The following is a 12,774-nucleotide window of genomic DNA, read 5'->3' as shown; positions in this document are numbered from 1 at the left end:
AATACTCTGCTTCTGCTTCCGCCAAAGGAATATATATTTTCATGGCTTGTTAGGAAACTTAAAGTGATCATTTTGTTTTGGTACTTGCAACTTAAAAATTGGAGAACTAGTCGGGGGCATGGTTTTGATATTACCATAATTTAAAAATCATACGAAGTTTGAACTGTTTTTTTTTTTTTTAAGAAAAAGAGTTGTCAGAGTAGCCGTTCAACTTTATCGCCTTTACTTTTTGGGTTTTTATTTTTTTATTTTTTTTCATTTTTCTAATGTATTTAAATGCTTTAAAAAATTAAAAAAAATTTTAATACACTTAAAATCACTTCCTTAATCACTAAATAAATAAAAAAAAATTTTGTCAAGCAGTCAAATGGAGCGGTACAAATGGGAAGATAAAGTAATGTTTTTTTTAAGAAAAATTCTTCTCATCAGTCACTATTTACTATTTCACACTCCATACTCTATGAAAAAATTCCTACATCCTATGAAAAATACTATCATATCTTATGAAAAAAAATTATAGACGTGAGATGTGAAAGTAAATAATGACTGATGTATAAAATTTTTCTTTTTGTAAATACGTACTGGATCACCCTACTCTTTCCCATCTAATAGGAAACATCAAAACAAAAGTAAGGATTAATGGATTCCAAAACATACTCACTGCTTAGAAACAAGACATAAAAGGATAACCAAATTGATTTAAAAAAAAAAAAAAAAAGAATAACCAAACGCTAGTACAAGGTGGAAAATCTGAAAGGACAAGCTTTACGTCATTCTCTCTCTACGTGCTTGTGTTAGCTTCTAAGTATGTTTTCATGATTAAGAATAAGATATAATCATCAACCAGAGTTCCACTCAACAATTAAATATTTATTACTTTAGTTTACATCAGTTGTACGTAGTAAAACAAAAATAATTGATAACGAAAAAGAACTCGAACCTTGAATTGAAAAATATGAATGAGACACCAAAGGAATCCATTCAAAACTAATACTAGTGCCCAAAAAAAAATTGGTCCTCATTCGGACGCAGAAGGTGGTGTTGGTTGCGTGAAAGGGATGGGATGGATGGCTCTTACAGGCAATTTCAAGCCCGTGTTAACATAACGAAACTTTCTTTTGGGGGGTTGTTTCCTCCTCATTATGAAGATGTATTTAGTGTACTTTCCATTCAAGATACAATAATGTTGTTTCCATTTTATTAGTGGTCCTAAAGAACAAAAAAAGACTGTTAGGTACTGGTCATTAGCACAAAAAGGGCAAAAAAAAAAAAAAAAAAAAAAGCAGCCTTGAAGCATTTCCTAGAATCCCAATAACAACATAGCAAAAAGTTGATGATGTCTCAAGTTCAGCCTCCACTTTGCAACACATTTTCACTTACGCCCAGTTTAAATTGTGAATTGATCTCAACTCATCTTATTATTATAATTTTATTAAATTTCTACACAAAATATAATAAACAATTTAACTTCTTCAAATTCTAAAATAATAATAATATTAAAAAATTATATTATAATAATATTTTATTCAACTTATTTAAAACTATTTCATCTTATCTCATCTCTCAATCTAAACGAGAGAATAAAAAATCTTCTCAACATTACATTTTACAATATTTATATTCATTTTATATTATCTAAAATGGTTACATTGAGAATAAAAATTACTGTAAAATCTACTTCGTATGTCATTCACTTTGAGACTCTAAAATTTCGACAATAACTCGTGCATGATCGATTAACATCGCCATCATAAGTTAATAAGACAATAACACGGCCAAACGCACGTACACGCGAGACACTGTGCAATTGCTTTTCTTCTACTTCCCCTCTTCCCGTTTCCGTTAGCTGGTCATCTTCTCTCTTTCCTTTTGGCGGGAGGTGGCCCCTCATGCCAATCTCTTTCTCATAAATACTACACCTACCATACCCAAGACACCATCCCATCCTCCTTCAACCTCCACGCCTTAACCCTCAGTACTGTACTAATTTCTTGCTCGCTCCTTTTCTCCCCGCAATAGCCTTACCGTACCAAAACCAGTCAACCCAATCGTCCAATCACGTCGATCGGAATGAAAGACAATAAGAGTGTGCCGTTCTCTGTCGTAATCTCCTTCTACTTCTTCGTCCTTCATTTTGGAATCTTGGTAAAACTCGCTCTCTCTCTATCCCCAGACGGCCTGTCGTTGCTGTCTCTTAAATCTGCCGTGGATCAACCACCGGATGGTTTGACTTTCTCCGACTGGAACGAGAATGACACTACGCCTTGCCGTTGGAGTGGCATTTCCTGCATGAACATCACGGGGTTCCCCGACCCCCGTGTCGTCGGGATCGCCCTTGCCGGGAGGAATCTTCGGGGTTATATTCCTTCCGAGCTAGGGACCCTGGTTTTTCTCCGGCGACTCAACATACACAGCAACAACTTCTACGGTTCATTACCTTCCCAGCTCTTCAACGCTACCTCGCTGCACAGCCTCTTCCTCTACGGTAATAATCTCTCCGGTTCTCTTCCTCCTTCGATTTGCAACCTCCCAAGGCTCCAAAACCTCGATCTCTCAAACAATTCTCTCTCCGGACCAATTCCGAAAGCCCTAAAGAATTGCAAGCAGTTGCAGCGGCTGATTCTCGCGAGAAACCAGTTCTCCGGCAGTATTCCGACGGGATTTTGGCCGGACATGGAGAACCTGGTCCAACTCGATCTCTCGGCGAATAACCTCAACGGATCGATTCCGGAAGATATTGGCGAGCTCAGCTCTCTCTCTGGCACTCTGAATCTCTCGTTCAATCATTTATCAGGTAAACTCCCGAAATCGCTGGGGAATTTACAGGTGACAGTGAGCTTCGATCTCCGAAACAATAATCTGAGCGGCGAAATACCTCAAACGGGGTCGTTTGCGAACCAGGGACCCACCGCGTTCCTCAACAATCCTATGCTTTGTGGTTTTCCTCTGCAAAAAACGTGCCGCAATTCCGACCAAGCATCGGCGTATAGTCCAAATTCGGCTCCAAACATTGAGAATGGTACAAGAAAAGGTCTAAGCCCCGGTTTGATCATACTGATCTCAGTAGCTGACGCAGCTGGAGTTGCATTCATTGGCCTCGTAATAGTTTACGTATACTGGAAAAAGAAAGACAATTCAAATGGCTGTAGCTGCACTGGGAAAAGCAAATTCGGAGGAAACCACAAAATGCAGCTCTGTGCTTGTTGCATGTGCGCCAATGGCTTCAAAAACGAGGACTCTGAATTGGAGGACCGTGAGAAGTCAGAGGCAGTGAAAGGAGGGGAAGGAGGAGAGCTAGTGGCTATTGATAAAGGGTTTACGTTCGAGCTGGACGAGCTGCTGAGGGCATCGGCGTACGTGCTGGGGAAGAGTGGGTTTGGGATAGTGTACAAGGTGGTCCTGGGGAACGGGATTCCGGTGGCGGTGCGGAGATTGGGAGAGGGAGGCGATCAGCAGAGGTACAAGGAATTCGTTGCGGAGGTGCAGGCCATTGGGAGGGTCAAGCACCCCAATGTCGTGAGGCTGAGAGCTTACTATTGGGCTCCCGATGAGAAGCTTCTGATCAGCGATTTCATCTCCAATGGCAACCTGGCTTCCGCTCTCCGAGGTGAGTGTACTTTTGAAATCTTTAATCCTACGCCTTTTTGGACCTGTGTTTGTTTGTCTGTTGGTTTGCTTGTGGTTGCCTGTAGTTTCTGGATTTGGGATGCGGTCAAAAGTTGCTTCGGTGCCTTGGACTGGGTTGTGGTTACCATGTTAGGATTCGTGGATTAGAGTATCCTACGATAATTTAATTATGTTCCGAATTTACTAGTGAGAATTGGATCTTACCTAATTATCCATGCCACCATTAAGTCCACGTGGTTTTGTTTAACGTTGATGGTCTGACACGCGTCGTGAGCTGGCCGACCATTCATCATATTGGACACCAAATGATGAGTAGTTCACCCTTTGCACATGGTGCATGCGTTATCGTGAATTCGGTGGTATTGAAGCAGAATTAATGTTAGAATTGAGGCCTGCAATTATATGCAAATATAGCCCATTATTAGTAGTACTTGGTACTTGGTACTTGGTTGGCTGCTGAGCACGATTTGTTGCCGTATGTGAGATGCAACTTATGTTTATGTTTGGTCCCGCATCGCACGCTGTGGACCATGTTGATGAAGTGCTCGTAAAGGTAATGAAGTGGCTGTGACGTAGGTTTTCAGAAATTTACGGGCTCTTGTAAAGCATTGTTTGGCTGATCAGAATAATATAAAAACCAACGAGTTTTTACCACGCTCGATTCCGGGAAAAGAAAAAAGGCAGGCGGCTTTTCCATAATCCGACATTTCCTGATCTTGAACCGTGATGGAAACTTGGACTCTGATCAACAATGTCTGTCGATGATCGTGTTCTATTATGGTACAGTTGATGATTAAAGTGGCCCTTTTCTGCAGGTTCAGAAAGAAAGAGAGGCACTTTTGTAGCGGAAAAACATGGCTTTGTTTGTTTAGTTAAAATTAAAATAGTGCGTCTTTCTTTATTCAAAGCTCAGTCATTCCTTTCACTACGTGGGTCCCCACATACAGTGTCCTCTTCTTGTTACTTCTCTATTCTTTGCCCAAGCGTGACGGACCTACACCTCAACAGCTCAACTAACTTTCTGGAGAAAAAAAAAAAAATAGATTAGAATTTTTTTTTCACCTGGAATTGCATTTTGCACTTTGAAACTTACCGATTGGTTGATGATACGTCGGTCTATAAAGTATTAAGAGATTTATATGTCATATTTGTCGTTGATATTTTTCACACGTGATCTGACGATCGATTGTACTATTGAAATTTATGATGTTACTTAAATATTTCAACCGCAATGTTCTACATTTAATGCTATAATTGGTTCTATTGTTATAGGGAGAAGTGGTCAGCCGTCCACGAGTCTCTCATGGTCAACCAGGCTGAAAATTGCAAAGGGAGCAGCAAGGGGCTTGGCCTACCTCCACGAATGCAGTCCAAGAAAGTTTGTGCACGGTGACATCAAACCATCTAACATCCTCATTGACAATGAATTCCAATCGTACATCTCTGATTTTGGCCTCCACCGATTGATTAGCATCACTGGGAACAACCCCTCCTCCTCTGGCGGCTTCATGGGCGGAGCTCTCCCTTACCTGAAGTCAGTCCAAACCGAGCGAACCAACAACTACAAGGCCCCTGAGGCTCGTGCACCGGTTAGTAGACCCGCCCAAAAATGGGATGTCTATTCGTTTGGAGTTGTGCTACTTGAAATGCTTACCGGGAAGTCCCCGGAGCTTTCTCCGACCACTTCTACATCGGTGGAAGTCCCAGACCTAGTAAGGTGGGTGAGAAAGGGATTTGAGGAAGAAAAGCCCCTCTCGGAGATGGTCGATCCAATGTTGCTACAAGAGGTGCATGCCAAGAAAGAGGTGCTGGCAGTGTTCCATGTAGCCCTTGCGTGCACTGAGGCAGACCCCGAGATTCGGCCTCGGATGAAAAATGTTTCCGAGAATCTTGAAAGGATTGGAACGTAGAGAAAGTGGTGGCCTACCCTTATGCATGGTGTTGGTGCTGAGATTTTGCTCATGTGCACAAGGCACTTCATTGTCCCCACGGTGTTTTTGGCTGAAAGGTTGTGGTAGGATTCAGAATTTTGCTTCGGGCCGCCAGATAATATTGAAAAGGCTAACGTTTTGCGGACAAGTGGAACAACAGTTCTGGAGATGATCTGGTTATACATTTGCTTTCCCTTTTCTTTTCTTTTATTGTGACAATTGTAAGGAAGTAGCTATATTTTGTAATTCGAAATTTTACCCTTGTCTCTTTAGCAAGTGATTGTAACAATAATGTTTTTCATGTCCTTTATATTTAAGTATTTTTCCCCCACAGAGCAAATACATCTTGTAAAAATTATGTGTTTGCAGACTCGTTTGCATTCAATTGATATCCAAATTGTCAATCACCGAAATAGTTTAAATTTTTCATTTTTCATTTCTTTTTTTCATGTATTTTTTAATCATTATAAACATTTAAAAAAATTAAAAAATTCACAACATCATTAAAAAATATTTATTTAATCATTAAGTAAAAAAAAAAAAAAAAATCATTTCAGGAGAAATGTTCGGGATCCATTTTCGAGATCCGCATTTCTCATTTAAATATATAAGTATCAAGAAGACATTCTTGTAAAAAAGTGTACACCTTTTCATGGAAGAGTTATCTTCTTACAATGAGAGGCTTCCGCAAGACTTACATGGAACGTTATTCTAATTTCGAATATTTAGAGAAATTTTCTTCCCATAGATGAAGGAAAAATCACATTTTACGACTAAAAAACTAGATTATATCTCCTACCCACAATTTTAGATTCACTGATGCTTGATGAACAAGACAAGAGAATGATAACCAAATTTCCAAGAAGCTATGCGGTTCATCCATCCGAGCTAGGTTTGGATGAAAAAAATAATTTAATTCATCTCATCATTAAAACTTTTTCAAATTTTTTTTTTAAATTTTCATACAAAATATAATAAATAATTTAACTTTTTCAAAAACTAAAATAATAATAATATTAAAAAATAATATTTTAACAATATTTTATTCAATTTTCAATTTTTATCTAAAACTATTTCATCACATCTCCTGATCCAAATCCCACCTAAAGATGGAGGGAATGCTTGATAGTTTTTTTTTTACAATTCTTCTAGGTACAACTGTCGGTGCGGAATCGGCGCGGAACCGGCTGACACTGCCACTCAGCTGATATTTTATTTTAAAAAAAAATCGTATGAAAGAAATGAAAAACTCTATACGCAACCGGCTTGGGAAACCGCGGGGAAACCGCATCCCACGTGGCAAAATACTGAACGACGCCGTTTGTTCTTTTTTCCTTCATCTTCCTTTTTTCCTCCAATTTCCTTCGTCTTCCACCTTCCCACTCAAATCCCCTCTTTTCCCATTTTCGGAGCTCTCTTCCATCTTTCCTTTTCCCTTCCATCTTTCACCTTCATCTGTCTGAGAACATTCTTCTATTTCACTGCTTTTATTTTGTGCCAAACCGCAGCCATTTTTTTTTCCAATCACATGCACACGGAGACACCCACACGAAGCCAACGAACAGATGCATTTACGAGATTTACCAGTTGTTGTCTCGAATCTCATATTTGTAGGATATTTGATTGTGATTTTCCTCTATTTTCTCGGCAACCAAACAGACTGTTACGGAGTATTTTTTTTATTTTCCTGATTTTCCTTTGTTTTCTCGGCAACCAAACAAATTGTTATGGACTATTGCATATTTTTTTTTCTGTTTTCTCGGCAACCAAACAGACTGTTACGTGATTTTCCTATGTTTTCTTGGCAACCAAACAGGTTGTTACGGACTATTGTAGACTATTGCGTTCCTCTGTTTTCTCAGCGACAAGCTTGAAAGTTTGATCGGTGAATGGGAGCTTGTTCTTGTCCAGATGGAGGAGCAGCGCGAGAAGGACATCCACCACGGCCAAGATCTGATCGAACCCATCAAGAAGGGGCTCCATCTCCTGAGCCAAGATGGCGAAGTCTCTGGAAGGATATGTTTTTTTTTTTTTTTTTTTTTAATGTATCAATGATGTGGCATTATTTTATTTAAATATATGGCCGATTCCGCCAACGGTTTCACCGCTCGGTTGCATGTAGCAAAGTTGGAAAGAAATATGCAGAAGGGAGGGAAACTGAAACTCATCCTTTCTTTTCCTCTTTTCCCATCATCCTCAGTTCCCCACCCAGGCGCCTTCGTCTTCAAACCCCACCTCAGGCTCTTAGTCCTCATCCTTCTTCGAGAGCCTCCTCCGATTTTTCGCCCGAACCTCCTCTGCCCGCATTCGCTCCTCCCTCTGTCTCGCCACCCTTTGCTCAGCTTCGTAGGTAACTCTACTGTCATTTTTCTTTCTCCCACTAGAAAATGCTCTCTCTCTCTCTCTATCTCTCTCCTTTTCACTCTTCAAAGTTCAAACAACTCGCTCGCAAAATTTCACTCTCTAACAGGTTTAACTTGTTTGATTCACTCCTTAAATTTATATATTCTATTATCTGTTTGATTCTCCAAAACCCTAAGAAAATATGGATTCCTTCCATAATATAACATTGAGTTGACCCCGTGTTTTCTCCAGCAATCAAAACGGAGTGTAAGGTATCCATCTCTTCTTGGATGTAGAGATTTATGTTTTCAATATTTTCAACGTTGTGTTTGATGCTTTAATATGTTGTTGATCTGTGGCTGCACGGATTTTTTTCTGTTCTTTTTAATTGATAGGTTACTGGGTTTTAGCCTGTGAATTTGGCCTTTGTTGGATTTCGAAGTTCAATTAATTGTGTTTGAGTTTTGTAAAATTCATACTTAGGTTTCATCGGCTCGCTGCTGTTTTCATAGAAGGATTTTTTTTCAATTTTTTACAATCTTAGATGTGCTTGTGCTTGTACCTGCTTATTTTTTTCTTAGAATTCTCTTTGCCTTTGAATGTTGACCGAGTACTTTAAGGAAATGGTGTGTTGGATTCAGATACAATAACAAGATTTATGATAAGAATAATTTTTCGTAAGATAGATTTAAATGAGAATATTCATTTTTGCTTCTATGTGATCCTATTCCTTGCTTGAAGATTTATGTTGATGGGCTATTTGGAAGGTGAATATCATGAGATTTCTTATATACATTGCTTCTTCCAGCGGTTTTGCTTGTGATTTCCCCTTTTTGTAAATGATTTGATAATCTCTTTCGTGTGTCACTTCTGCTCATTAATACTTAAAATTTTATTTCTCCTTTCTTATACTTCTGTAGATACCCTGTTATAATCAATACCATTGGTGTTTAGTGTTAAGAATTTCACTAGAGATTTTGAACTTTTTTTTTAGGGAAATTAGGTGGTTGTGCTGCTGTTTGCCATTTGAGGACACAACAAAATGAAGTAATTTACACATTCTCTTTAGATTTTATCAAAAGTTGTTAATGATTTTTTTTTTCTTAAAACATGGTAAGAAAGGATTTTGTGTCACCTTTAGATATAGAATTTCGGAGATAATAATCAATCAATAAGTTGATTATCATCATATCTTCAAAAGTGAGGGTGTTCAGTGATTAGGATTAGTTTAGATGATGATAGGGATGAAGTGGATGTTACAATATGAATTCTATAGATGCTACAGATACTCGTTATTTTAGAGGAAAAATCTTTAAAAAAACTAAATTTATGAAAATTTCAGAAAATCATTAAAAAAAATTCATGAAAAGAGATAGATAAATTATAACTTGTTAGGATGCGGCCAAAAGGCAGGCTTGGTATGAGCTGTAGACTCAGACATCCAGGCTTCAATTCTGCACAAGAGTTTTCTTGGATTACCCGATACATGGTTTTGGTGGGTGAGATTGTGTATTTGGGTTTGTCTTAAAATTAAATAGATCAAAGTGGAAGAGTTATTTCCTTACAACCATAGACTGTGTCTGGAAGTTGTAGAAGCAAAGCATGAACAAGTGTTATTGCAATTATGTTTAATTTATTAAAGAAAATTTTGCATTTTTTATTTCAAAAATCAGCTTAACATCCCAAAGTGCACTACCATAGTTATCTGGATTCAGCAGCCATAGCCTATGGCCCATAGGACTAATTGGTATTGTGGGTGCAAGATCTTTTTTGGGGTTTGTACTTTCTAGTTTTACTTTCCACGTTTTTCAGTAGGATATTCGGTTCATGCCTTCTATTTCTGTATAGTATTATGAATTCTTTGTTATTGAGTTTTAACTGTTCTATATGATGAATTTTAATTTTAATATATACTAATATCTTAGCATTTATTCCCATTTGGATAACAGGGGCCGTGTGAGATGGGATGCGGCTAATTTGGAGGATATTGAAACAAATAAGTCTGTGAGATAGAAAATCACTGAACCCAAGACATCATATCACCCCATGATTGATGATGATGGTGCACAGTTTTTTTATGAGCACCTTTGAATGAGATTCCTTGTGTAGATTCATAGGGGACTAGAGAATTTTTACTGATGTAAGGATAGATGAATTACTACACCACGGACTAGTAGTGTTTGTCCACTGTGTTGGTGATACAATTTGTTATGGAGATTCTCTTCTATTTGTTTGTATTTGCAAGTAGAAGAGCCCTATTGTTTTGATGCACACCTTTAGAAATTCTTGTTGGATATAAAGTTGTAAAATCTGAGGGCATGGTAGATTGCAAGATGGGATTGGGGGTCCAACATGATCAAAATGAGGCTAAGCGACCCTAACAAAATCAATTCTTTTCATCTTACAAATATTACAGCAAATGAAACATAAAGTAAACAAATATTACAGGTCTCATTTTTCCATTTTATTTCCCTCTTACAATCACTTGCAAGAAAAGAAAAAGTAAATTATATGGAATTCAAATTCATTGAAATGCCTGCGTGGTTTCCTTACTTTTCAACACACTTGGATCCTTTTGCAATCCTTATGCCAGTATACATGCTCATGAATTAAACACACTTGGATCCTTTTGCAATCTTGCCAAATTCCCTCATCATTTTTGCATGAATAAACTTACAGTATTATTACATAAATGAAAATCGTGGTCTTGTTTCTCTCAATATATACAGAGATCAATGTATGCTTAGTAACCACATACCAAATTAAAGTTATACAATAACTAAATAAATAGCAAATGAAAATCTTGATCTTGTCTTCGCTTCCAATATTGTCAAAATCTTCATCTGAAAGAAGTGTCACAAATTCATTCAAAATACTACCATGGAATATCTACCAAGTGTTCAAACCCAAATCTGAAAAATGGTAGAAATATACATATCAGATGAAAGAATTGATAATGAGGAAAATGTGTCTAAATGATAACCCATAACTTCTAAGGTCAACAGTCTGCAAATTAATGAGTTTGCTCCAATAAAAAAAAAACAGAAATAATGCAAATTCTGCATTGAATTTCCACAACAGGCATGTAAACCAGCTAGCTATACAAGAGAAGCTACAATCTATCCATGGTTCCAAACTAATACCTATACTCGATTTAGAGAATGTTTGAAAATGGAATTTAAGAAGAAATTTTTTTAATATGTTTAGAGAGGAAAAAGGTGGCCACCAGTAGTTGAACTATAATGAATCATACACAAAACAAATCAAAACAATAAGTAGTAGTGCAGCTCTGTGCTGAAGATGACCATCTGCAAATGTAAGGTCTTCTGCATAATGTTAGAAAAATGTCTCTAAATGATAAACCAAAAAAAAGAGCTTGGACTAACAAGAACACCATTGTGTACTGTCCCTAAACACAACAACACACTATTGCTGCCTCCACCCTATTCACAATAATTGTATAGCAAAAATACACTCCCCTTCCTTTTTTCTTCAAAAATAAATCACCCAAACCTAAGAGCAAAGAGTTATTAGTATTATTCTAGATATCCACATAAGAAAAATTGATCCAAGTAATGTACGTAAAATAACAGTAACCATAATCTTCTATCATGCATTTAAGCAATTGAGGCTTTCCTTCATCATCATTAGCAAGAAGAAGATGCCGACCTGCTCTCCTAAATATCAAATAAATAACAGAACTTGCAACTCTCTCAAAATGTGGTACACCAAAAACAAATAGTACCTGTAAAAAGTTTTTAAAGAATAATAAATCAATCAACTTAATGTTATAGACTAAACAATGGCAAAAAGGACTATAAACACAGCTGTAAATACACCTACAATCTACGAGCAACCCACCACCCACAATCTACAAGCAATGCATATAAGAAATCTCATGATATCCACCTTCCAAGTAGCTCATCAACATAAAATATTCCAATAAGGAATATGATCGCGTAGAAGCAAAAATGAATATTCTCACTTAAATCTATCTTACGAAAAATGATTCTTATCATAAATTTTGTTATTGTATCTGAATCCAACACACCATTTCCTTAAAGTACTTGGTCAACATTCAAAGGCAAAAATGATTCTTTTTTTTTTTTGATAAGTAATAAAAATTTTATTCATACGAATGGAATAGGCATAGCTTGTGTACATAGGGAGTATACAAGAGAAATCACCTAATTACATTCTAGCTAAGGAAAGAAAGTCATGGACATTGTTTCCATCAAATACAATGGCTGAAAACCATAACATTAAAGTGCGCATAAAAAAATTCTGAAACTCATCCATTGTACGTTCCATATCCTCAAAACATCTCTCATTCCTTTCGGACCATGTGCACCACATGATACACAACGAGATCATCTTCCACACTGCCGCCACTTGAGGACAGCCTTGAAGCTCCCTCCAACATGCCAATAAATCCACCACCCGCAGAGGCATTACCCAAGCAATATCCATTATTCAAAAGATCTCATTCCATAACCCCATCGTGACCTCACAATGCAAAAGTAAGTGATCTACAGATTCTCTCTTTTTTTGCACAAATAGCACCAATCCATCACTATGATTCCCTTCTTCCTCAGATTGTCCGTAGTCAAGATCTTCCCAAGGGCTGCAGTCCAAACGAAGAAAGCTACCTTAGTAGGCACCCGTGATCTCCAAATCCTCTTCCATGGAAATGAAACATGGCCTTGGGTTGACAAAATCTTGTAGTAGGTCCTGATTGTACATTTTTTACTACCATTATCCCTCCATTGCAATCTATCCTCTTGAGCTGTAATATTTCCCATAGAATAGAGCAACCTGAGGAAATCAGATACAGCCTGCAGTTCCCAATCATGAATATTTCTATTAAAAAGGA

The 12,774-nt window shown here is 37.5% G+C and overlaps 1 protein-coding gene across 1 annotated transcript; it reads left to right on the top strand.

Moving 5' to 3' along the window:
* The first annotated feature begins 1,826 nt into the window (after positions 1–1,826).
* On the top strand, positions 1,827–5,891 carry LOC121255741 (receptor protein kinase-like protein ZAR1). Its single transcript, XM_041156232.1, has 2 exons — positions 1,827–3,607; positions 4,900–5,891. The coding sequence occupies exons 1-2, from the start codon at positions 2,071–2,073 to the stop codon at positions 5,535–5,537; spliced, it is 2,175 nt and encodes a 724-aa protein (XP_041012166.1). The 5' UTR covers positions 1,827–2,070; the 3' UTR covers positions 5,538–5,891.
* The last annotated feature ends 6,883 nt before the right edge of the window (positions 5,892–12,774 follow it).

The sequence above is a fragment of the Juglans microcarpa x Juglans regia genome, chromosome 3D (genome assembly GCF_004785595.1).
Source record: "Juglans microcarpa x Juglans regia isolate MS1-56 chromosome 3D, Jm3101_v1.0, whole genome shotgun sequence".
Classification (NCBI taxonomy): domain Eukaryota; kingdom Viridiplantae; phylum Streptophyta; class Magnoliopsida; order Fagales; family Juglandaceae; genus Juglans; species Juglans microcarpa x Juglans regia.
Note: the sequence above shows the minus strand (reverse complement) of the source record. Positions and strands in the feature narration are given on the sequence as shown.